Source organism: Littorina saxatilis, linkage group LG2 (assembly GCF_037325665.1).
Source record: "Littorina saxatilis isolate snail1 linkage group LG2, US_GU_Lsax_2.0, whole genome shotgun sequence".
NCBI classification, from domain to species: Eukaryota; Metazoa; Mollusca; class Gastropoda; order Littorinimorpha; family Littorinidae; genus Littorina; species Littorina saxatilis.
This window is the reverse complement of record NC_090246.1, coordinates 28,864,791-28,875,961: the sequence shown is the minus strand read 5'-3', so window position 1 is coordinate 28,875,961 and position 11,171 is coordinate 28,864,791. Positions and strand designations below refer to the sequence as shown.

General features: G+C 43.3%; 1 protein-coding gene across 1 annotated transcript; it reads left to right on the top strand.

Moving 5' to 3' along the window:
* The first annotated feature begins 6,285 nt into the window (after positions 1 to 6,285).
* Positions 6,286 to 10,551, top strand: LOC138958693 (G-protein coupled receptor 84-like). Its single transcript, XM_070329915.1, has 2 exons — positions 6,286 to 7,065; positions 7,566 to 10,551. Exons 1-2 carry the CDS (start codon positions 6,788 to 6,790, stop codon positions 8,914 to 8,916), a joined length of 1,629 nt encoding a protein of 542 aa, XP_070186016.1. The 5' UTR covers positions 6,286 to 6,787; the 3' UTR covers positions 8,917 to 10,551.
* Positions 10,552 to 11,171: the final 620 nt, after the last annotated feature.

Genomic DNA, 11,171 nt, shown 5'->3' with positions numbered 1-11,171 from the left:
TGGCCGGCAATGCCCGACAGATGACAGATTAGATTGCTCCCCCCGATCACCTTCACTGTCCAACAGGTAGCATGCAGGTAGCAACAATGGCTAGCCGGCAGCCTGAAATAAACAGGTGTCACTGGCTTTGGAGAAGGCAAAAAAGGGGAATTGGAACCCCTTGGTTGACGGTGAAAGGATAAAAGCGAGCCCCCTTGTCCTGAAAAGAGCACCTTCTGGCGATAGTGTAGAGAACCGGCACTGCGTTTATTAAAGGTCTTAAATGCTTACTCGTTGTTGTAGAAAGAACGGGGTTAAAAAAAAAGAGGAGAAATGGCCTTGAAAATGTTGTTTCGTTGGGATGGAGTCTTTGGTGTTTGATCCGTTAATGGGCAGATTCTCCACGTGTCCTGTTGCATCAACCTGGTTCCAAAAACAGAACATCTGAACATGAGCTGTACTTTTTGATAATATGAATATCACTTAAATGGGTTTTTTAACATGACCATAAAACACAATCAGATCACCCTTTTCATCAACCGTTTGTTTGTTTGTTCGTTCATGGGCTGAAACTCCCACGGCTTTTACGTGTATGACCGTTTTTACCCCGCCATTTAGGCAGCCATACGCCGCTTTCGGAGGAAGCATGCTGGGTATTTTCGTGTTTCTATAACCCACCGAACTCTGACATGGATTACAGGATCTTTTTCGTGCGTACTTGGCCTTGTGCTTGCGTGTACACACGGGGGTGTTCGGACACCGAGGAGAGTCTGCACACAAAGTTGACTCTGAGAAATAAATCTCTCGCCGAACGTGGGGACGAACTCACGCTGACAGCAGCCAACTGGATACAAATCCAGCGCGCTTCCGACTGAGCTACATCCACGCCTTCATCAACCGTAATTGCGTTAGTTCTTGGGGATTAAAAAAAGACATTTAGTTCTATCTTTTTCAATCCACAACCACAGTTCAAATTACTTATAAAAAATCTCATACATATAAAAAAAACATTGCCTAAAAAAAAACTCCATTTATTTCTCTTGCAAATTGTTTTTTTTCCCACACAACAAAAAAATCTTTGGATGTCAAAGCCCTCTGTCAGATACGTTTTGTAATGCAATACAAGTTTAGAATTCTGGAACAAAAGCATACAGCTTTCATCATTTTTTTTCTCGCCCTTTCTCATCTCAGCCAAGAAGGCATTGTGACAAGAGCACGTGCGTATGCATTCATTTTATGTCAAGAAATGTTAGTTCTTCGACGGGCGCTGTGGCGTGGTGGTAAGACGTCGGCCTCCAAAGCGGAAGGTCGAGGGTTCGAATCCCGGCCGCGGCCGCCTGGTGGGTTAAGTGTGGAGATTTTTCCGATCTCCCAGGTCAACTTATGTGCAGACCTGCTAGTGGCTTATCCCCCTTCGTGTGTATTCGCAAGCACAAGACCAAGTGCGCACGAAAAAGATCCTGTAATGCATGTCAGAGTTCGGTGGGTTATAGAAACACGAAAATACCCAGCATGCTTCCTCCGAAAGCGGCGTATGGCTGCCTAAATGGCGGGGTAAAAACGGTCATACACGTAAAATTCCACTCGTGCAAAAACACGAGTGTACGTGGGAGTTTCAGCCCACGAACGCAGAAGAAGAAGAAGAAGAAAAAGTTAGTTCTTCAGTCTACCTTTTTGTTATATAGGAAATCTGCAGATCTTGACACGCTGCTGATAACAGATCTACCTAAAATATAGGTTGCTTATCGCGGCGATTGCTTGCACAGGCACAAATGTAAGGAAGTTGATACTGCCCCTTTTTGTACATGGCCATTGCTTGCTCATGATCGCTTGAACGGCTTGCACTTCGTTTTCTAGTCGAGTAATGTTTGACAGAATTATCTTTATTTTATTAGTAATAAAGGTTTAAGGCACTATGCCTTCATTTATAACCTGTTCTTTAACAGATAACATGTAATATACGCGGGGGGGGGGGGGGGGGGGGGGGGGGAATACATACAAGAACAAGAAGAGCAAACGCTCGATCGAGTCACTTTCGCAGTTCTGAATATTATATGAGGCATCAGATGGACAGGAAGAAATTGCTATTCACAACACAATGAGTCACGTTCACATAAAATTTGAGCCCGGTCACTTTTATAGTTTCCGAGAAAAGCCCAACGTTAAGTTGTGTGTTGCCGAACAGAAAAGGCTAGTTATCTCCCTTGTTTTTCTGATAACGTTCGTAAAAGGCTACAGATGTAAATACTTTGATGTAAAGAATAATCCTACAAAGTTTCAATCACATCCGATGAACTTTGTCAAAGATATAAAATGTCTAATTTTTCCTTTGACGCTGACCTGTGACCTTGAAAAAGGTCAAAGGTCAACGAAACCATCGTTAAAGTGTAGAGGTCATTGGAGGTCACGACTAAACAAAATATGAGCCCGATCGCTTTGATAGTTTCCGAGAAAAGATATAAAATGTCTAATTTTTCCTTTGACGCTGACCTGTGACCTTGAAAAAGGTCAAAGGTCAACGAAACCATCGTTAAAGTGTAGAGGTCATTGGAGGTCACGACTAAACAAAATATGAGCCCGATCGCTTTGATAGTTTCCGAGAAAAGTCCAACGTTAAGGTGGTGTCTACGGACGGCCGGCCGGCCGGACGGCCGGCCGGACGGCCGGCCGGACAGACTAACACTGACCGATTACATAGAGTCACTTTTTCTCAAGTGACTCAAAAACAAATACAATAATACAACATTAATTTGATGCGAAATTTATCGAGAACGTTTGAGATTCAAAATACAGTGTGTTGTAATTTTACTTGTAAAGTTCGTGTCTGTGCTAAGAGTTGCCTGCAAATAACTATGTAAACACGTTTGCAAAGGGTGTACGCAAAATGAAAATAACAGAGAGAATCACGGCAAGTGGTTATCAAAAGCAAGCTGAGAATGTACGCAAAATGCACAGAACAGAGGCTTAGCAACAACCCGCTATTGTCGAAAACAAGGTGCCTTTGTGTCTCAGTGCAGAGTGCAAGTCAATTTGACCTGCCCTTGAAGAAATTCGAAGCAGCCCCCTCCTTTCTTATCTTGTGATATCTATCTGTTTAAACTTGTTTTCTTGAAAAGGAGGATCACCGAGCGAGAAAATAAAACACCCAACGCAGGTAGGCACTTGACACTGATACTCAGGGATTAAAGATTTCGACCAGGACGTCTTTTGTGCCATGAATTTTTTTTTTATGTCAAGATATCCAAAAACAGAAAGACAGCCCACGTTCCAAAATTCAGAATAAAAAAACACAAGAAAGGTATGTTGTTGGAACGTTTGATTATTATTATTATTATTATTATTATTTTTTCTCACGTTTTTATTTCTTTTTGGTACACGACATCAACATCAGACAGCAACATAAAATAACATCAACCATACAAAACTATGCATCTTCAAAAAAAAATTTATAAAAAAAAAGATTAATACAAATTAAAAGAAAAAAACCAAAAACAAAAAACAACAACAACAACAACAACAACAACAACAACAACGGGAAAACACACTAAAGCATACAATCACACAGCCCATATTCAATCAATCAATCAATGAGTCTTATATCGCGCATATTCCGTGGGTACAGTTCTAGGCGCTCTGCAGTGATGCCGTGTGAAATGAAATTTTATACGGCCAGTAGATTGCAGCCATTTCGGCGCATATTTACCTTTCACGGCCTATTATTCCAAGTCACACGGGTATAGGTAGACAATTATTAACTGTGCCAAGCAATTTTGCCAGGAAAGACCCTTTTGTCAATCGTGGGATCTTTAACGTGCACACACAATGTAGTATTCAATATATTTCTAAATTATGTAAACAAGCTCTTCATCTCCTTTTTTATGTTTCTATTTGATTATTTTGTAAAACTACTCATACCACCAATTAAAAGTCCTGTTCTCCGTTAAGCTGTGAACGTTTGATTATTGACAAAACCAAAGGTTACATTTACAGAAGCTTTGTTCAAACACTTATGATACAAATAATGAACGTATCTCAAAATCGTCGATGAAACTCGGTTGCAAGATGCCCGCGAGGCATTTTTTGTTCAATAAATGTTTGTCTGTCTGTCTACTTAACAAGACCAATGTAACGTTTTTGTTTGTAACGTTTTGTAACCATTCTTGTTATTTTATCATGTCAAGAAAAAAACCACCAGCCACACATTTTTTGTGTGTGTTTTTTTTTTTTTTTGGGGGGGGGGGAGTTTTAAGAGAAATCGAAGTGATTGGAAGACTGTGACATCTAGGCATGGACACAAGTTTTGTCTTGCAGTTTGAAAAAGTGCAGATAAGTTTCGTGTGCCTCTGAGACCCATGCAATAACGCCCTCTGATCCCTTCTCTCCTGGTCTTTTGAAGAGGTGGACACTTTTCGCAGATGCACCGCCCTTGGATGCACACAAATGCATTGCCGAGAACCGACAAGCACATTGCTAAGAAACGGAGAGAGTAAAATTGTAAGCAGCGCAGGTAGGCTATAAAAGCACAACCGTGACACTACGACACTTACGTTTAACCATTTGCATTTTTATTGAAAAACGTGTTGTCTGAGGCCGATCTGCCCTTAACGTATCCCGTTGGTGAATTTTAACGACTCGACGCATGTAAATCAGGTCCACGAGAGGCCGCGTTACACACGGACAAGGAGATACTCACACTATTGCTACAAACTTGCAGATACTCATGTACTGGCTGTTACTCTCTACTTCATATATTCCCCTTTCCCGTTGATGAAACAAATGAAAGTGTGTGCATTACGAGTTAAGATTATTGTAAAGAGTCCAAATTGCCAGATACACACTCCTGTAACACACTTCGGGATTCTTATGCTGCTGCTGAAGATGAGCAGTCTCTGAATTGATTTCGCGAAAAAAACCCACCCAAACCACCCACATAACACCTTTTCCAGGCGAGAGAGGCACTGATAACGGATAAAAACAACAAACCGTCAATATACCGTCACTGTCATGTGTAGAATTCGGATCAGAAAGGTTGTATGAACAGCTTCGGAAGTGCCTTTTTTGGCCTCTGAAACGGTTGACCCCTACCGCCTTTGTCAAAAGACTACACAAAGACTAGAGAAGTAAGGTGCATCGAACAAAATGCTTTGAACTGGAAATTGAATGGTGTTTCTAACGGTAGTCATAAGTGTTTGGTAAGTCCACATTCTGATTTTTTGCAGATTTTAAAACACGGGGCTATAGTTTTTGTCAGGTCGATTTTAGGGGTGACCTTGTTTGACAGGCTGTAACGGGATGCCTATACAAATTACCACCGATCGGACAAATGATATAAACGGTGGACAGAATTACCTTTTCCAGCATATAAAGTTCAACTAAAATGGCTTGCGTTTTACCGCTTTTGTTAGCGTGCGAAAGTTGTTGCAATAATTTTTTGGCCAAGTTTATATATATAAATATATATATGTAGATATATATGTGTGTGTGTGTGTGTGTGTGTGTGTGTGTTTGTGTGTTTTCTTGTGTGAGTGAGTGAGTGAGTGTGTGTGTGTGTGTGTGTGTGTGTGTGTGTGTGTGTGTGTGTGTGTGTGTGTGTGATTATGCCAGAAAAATGGGATTGTGACGTAAGGGTTAGGGCGCTGTTAACTTTGTACTGTGCTCGAATCTTGTTGTTCGAATTGGTTGGGCTTAAAATCGTTTACCTCTAAATCTGAATCCAAATCGCTGCTTTCACATTCTATATCTGCGTTCGCCCCATTCCTACCAGCCAGCTCAGAACAACCCCTGACGTCATTGGCAGGGGGAGGGATGCAATAGTAGAAATGTGTCAATTGCTTCCCTTTTCACAAATTGCAGGTGAGATTGAACTCTTATAAACGCCGATTATGGACGATCAAAGATAAAGAAACTGTTTTGTTCGATTGATTTATACAGCTCGTTCGACTGAAGACGTAGAAAGTATGCACTCTGGTATGTCTTAAGATATCAACAGTCGATACCTAAATCTCGCAGTGAAAACGATTAGGCAAAACATCTCCATCAAAAACCAGTTAGGAAATCTGAAAATTCTCACAGTTTATGCGCCTATTGCGGCTTTCCTGGTTAATGTGTTTACTTGACAGTTGAATTTGCTTTTCGTTGGCTCACAAGTAACAAGGAAGGTATTGAAATGATCACTGTAAAATATTCATTTAAGTCAGTGTGTGTGTGTGTGTGTTTTTGTGTGTGTGTGTGTGTGTGTGTGTGTGTGTGTGTGTGTGTGTGTGTGTGTGTGTGTGTGTGTGTGTTTGCTATTATGCGTGTGTGCTATTATGCGTGTGTGCAGTCTTTCTTGATATTTCGGAGGTTGATACGAAACAAGGAAGGAATTCGCGAAGGCATGTGATCACTAAATATAAACACTGACGAAACGATCAGCAATTACGACTTCAGGCGAATAAGTCCTGTTTTCCCTTCTGTCGCCATGTTCTTGAGTTTGTGTTGTTTCTCTCTAATTCTTCAACAAGGAAAAACAGCGTTTCTGCGTGTGCAGAGGTCTGCATAAAAACAACGATGTGGACGATTGCAATTACAGTCTCAGTACCATAAGGGCAAGCTGCAAAACAGATGTATGTTCTTCAATGTTGTTCTGACCGATCTAGTTATTAGTACAGATGAAGATAGTCACGGTGACAAGGATTGCAGTTCAGGATTTGTTTCCTGGCATGACAGATTACTCGATTTCACGAATACACCATTGCTTTCACGTTGCTTGTTTGGTTGAAAGTTGTGGTTTACAAGCTGCTAACCACACGGACGCAGCTAGTTCATCATGTTGAATCAAACTGAGTTCATCGGCACGCCGTTCAACCAATCTCTTCACATCGTTCTCGTCGCTATTGGCATCGCTGTGCTGCTCAGCGGTATCCTTGGCAACGGGCTGCTGCTGGCGGTGATGTGGAGGAGCAGGAGGGATGTGAGAGGGGTCAGCAACATCTTCATCGCCAATCTGGCGTTGGCTGACCTGGTGGTCGTCTGCTGTGGTGTGCCCTTCGTTGTGGTGGACCTGCTGTGGAACAGGCATCCTGTGGCTGGTACTTTGCACTGCCAGTATGTGTGTTCGTCTTTGTATTTAGTGATGTCATTAAGGAGGGCGGTGGTGATGATGATGATGATGATGATGATGATGATGATGATGGTGACGGTGATGGTGATGGTGATGATGATGATGATGGTGATGATGATGATGATGATGATGATGGTGATGATGATGATGATGGTGATGATGATGATGATGATGATGATGATGATGATGATGATGATGATGATGGTGTTGGTGGTAGTGGTGGTGGTGGTGGTAGAGAGAAAAAGTCGGAAGCTTAAATGAAGTCTGAGATGACTGCTAGTGCTACTTCGATTGACCAGAACAACGACGATTTTCATGACAACAATGACGATGTAGGTTGACGTCTCTCACTACTGATTAGATAGGTTGGGGCTTGCTCATCTTCTTTAGCCTTGAAATACCTATCTCAAAATAGAAATGAAGGTATCTGGCACCTCTCCTCTCCATCCTGCCTCAAAGTAATCCCTTTGTATTATGATTTCAGATTGAACGGGTTCGTGCTGAGCGTGGGCTACAGCGTATCTGTCCTCAGTATGACGCTCATCTCCTTCAACCGATACGCCAAGGTCTGTCACTCCAACGTCTTCCACCGTCTCTTCTCCCCGCGCCGCAACAAGATATTTTGCCTGCTGCTTTGGGCGACCGGGATAGTTCTCAACCTGCCTTTCTTCTTGCCTGCAGTGCCTTCTTACGGCTACGATCCCGGATCCCACATCTGCAACGCTCGCGCTGGAAGAAAGTACGCCGGATACGGAACTGTTGCCATGATGCTTATGCTCATTTTGCCGGTGTTTCTGATTGGTTATTTCAACGCGGCTATTTTTAGACGCTGGCGAGACACTCGAAGACAGCTGCAACGTCACAAGGGGAAGGAGAGGAGGAAGGTCCAGGGCAAGGAGAAGGGTTGTACATCTGTATCTGTGGAAGTTCTGCCCAATGAGAGAAATAACACCGCGAAGGAAGAAAGCACAGAGGTTGACAAGGATGTGGGTCCTCCCGTCGAACGGGTCGCTGGAAAGTTGAACTCTGACATGACGTCATCCATTGTTTCCGTCACGACTGTTTCGGATGACGTAGAAGGTAAAAATAACCAACCAGACTTGACATCTTATGTGGATAAACTCGGTAGCCAGACATCAAGCGAAAAGCCACAAAAGTCCGGCAAGAAAGTTCTCCGCTGGCCTTTTCGGTTCCGAACACTGTTGCCAAACGCAGCTCCTCACACTCGTGTCCAGACTCCTGTAACATCCAGACTTGACGAAGACCTTTCTACTGGCGGTGTGAGTTCTCGCTGTGTTCATAACTTAGACGATACGGACACTTCAGCAGATGCAGACACGCGCACCCAGAGAGAGACAACGGATGCCGATGATCTTACTGTTGACAAAGGAAAAGACATGCGGCGCCATATTGAAACAAATCTCTCTGAAGATTGTTGTGGCTCTGCACGTGAAACCGCCAAAAAGAAATCATCCCATGTCCGAGCTCGGCGAATGGGCACTGCGACTGACAGAAAGCAGACTGTGTCGGAGATGGCTCTTGTACGATCTCTCCTCGTTGTCTTCATCTGTTTCTTCGTGCTGTACACACCTTTTGCCGTCACCCTCATCCTCACAGTTCTTCTCAAAGAAGCTGTTCCGCCTGAGCTTCCTGTGACCTCTACGCTGTGCCTTTTCGTCAACTGTGCCATCAACTGGATCATCTATGGCGTCATGAACACCGTCTTTCGTCATGCCTATGTTAGCACGATCAAGAATCTGAGATACTGTTGTTGTGTCACGTGCACATTTACCAAAGCTTGTGCTGCGACGTCACGAGGGAATGTTGACGCATGATCAGTTTTTCTCTCGGAGACCGATCTACTTGGGTTCATGACATGTACACGAGAAACTGTGCCATTAACTGGATCATCTACGATCAATAATCTGAGATGCTGTTGATGTGCCACGTGTACATTTACCAAAGCTTGTGCTGCGACGTCACGAGGGAATGTTGTTGACGCATGATCTGCTCTGCTCTTCGAGTTCTTGGGTTCATGACTTGATTTTTGCTTTGCTGTGAACCTCGCTCATTATGTTTAGTAGACATAAGAATGGAAATACGAGATATGATTGTTCCCATTCCAGATATTATGTAAATGACCCCTCATCCTCTCTCTCTGTATATGAACTGCGACGATTGCTTATTGTGGCGTTACCGGTAAACGTGACTGATGTAGAATTTCATCTATTCTTGTCCGCCTTCCATCCTTCCTTTCAAACCTTCCTCGCCCCAACCCTCCTCACTAGTTTTATCCAGTCACATCTCAATTCCCCCCCTCTCCCCCCTCCTCTGTTAATGTCTCTCAATCTAGTTGCTTCTGACTCGAAGTCACTTAGGCATTTGTTTCGACATCCCCTACTGTTTCAAGCTGATGTTCCACCTGGAAACTGATCTTTTCTGCGGCATACAGAAGTAAACAAATCAGATTGACAACGAAGATAGGATAGCATAATAAAACTTGTGAAATGTGACGTCGTCGTGATTGTTACTTTGTTTGTTTGAAAAAGTGGTTTCTTTTAAGTTCAAAAAGGGCAAAACGTGTTTTCCCTATTGAAAAGGTCTATACTTTTGCTTTACTTTTTAACGTTTTTGTCGACAAGAGCTTAATAATTGTTTCATGTAATCCGTATTTGGAAACGCGCAGCAGGCGTTTTTCAAACCAGATATTATGTAAATGACCCCTCATCCTCTCTCTCTGTATATGAACTGCGACGATTGCTTATTGTGGCGTTACCGTCATAAGCCCTTAAAATCATATCCTTACATGATCTCCTATCATCAGGCCCTTCAAGCAGCAGTCAATAGGAATTGTTTGTTTGTTTGTTTGCTTAACGCCCAGCCGACCACGAAGGGCCATATCAGGGCGGTGCTGCTTTGACATATAACATGCGCCACACACAAGACAGAAGTCGCAGCACAGGCTTCATGTCTCACCCAATCACATTATTCTGACACCGGACCAACCAGTCCTAGCACTAACCCCATAATCCCAGACGCCAGGCGGAGCAGCCACTAGATTGCCAATTTTAAAGTCTTAGGTATGACCCGGCCGGGGTTCGAACCCACGACCTCCCGATCACGGGGCGGACGCCTTACCACTAGGCCGACCGTGCCGGTATCATCAATATGAATAGTGCCGTACATTTCAAACAGAGCTGAGCAAAACATAAGAACTAACCGCTAATGCACGTAAGCGGCAGATATGTCACAACGATGTCGCCATTATCGTGTCAACGACTGTCAACTTGTTGTTAAGTGATAGGGTGGATAAAGAGGTCAATTATGTACCTGTCTTTGAATCTTTTCATGTCACGATGACTTTTCAGGCAGCACAGTCTGACGCGTAAAAGAGCCTCGTCAATCAACGTCAAGTCTCGCGATATTTTAAAATACTGTCATAGTGTGTGTGCGTGCCGTGTGTGTGTGTGTGTGTGTGTGTGTGTGTGTGTGTGTGTGTGTGTGTGTTCATGTGTGTGTGTGTGTGTTCGTGTGTGTGTTCATGTGTGTGTTCATGTGTGGGTGTGCCGTGTGGGTGTGTGTGAGTGAGTCAGTGTGTGCGTGAGTCAGTCAGTGTGTGTTTGTGTGTGTTTGTTTGTTTGTGTGTGTGTGTGTGTGTGTGTGTGTGTAAATGGGGTGGGGTGGCGGGGTGGGGGTGTTTAGCTTTGTGAAGAATAGCAGTGGGAAGTGGGGATTTCCTTTCATGTTTGCCAAGAAAAACTGCAGGAAGAGATACTACAAATAGAAGTCAAATGTCACTGTGTTTTATAAGAAATGTATCGTGAATTATTTGATACTTACACCACACCGCGCACTAACACGCCTAGACATTCTTACTCCGTCGACAAAAATCTTTCACTTCGTATCCTGAGTCGGTAACAGTTTCCTTGTCACATGTTCTCAAATGGTATGGGCTGTTTACTCCCAATCAACGACGGAAGTTAGCACTAGGTTACCAAGAAGTGTACATAGTTTTGGCAAGCCATCGATAATACGGAGCCAGACTTATTATCCCCGTGTGTACCGATAATTATGTGCAAACTGAGCTGTG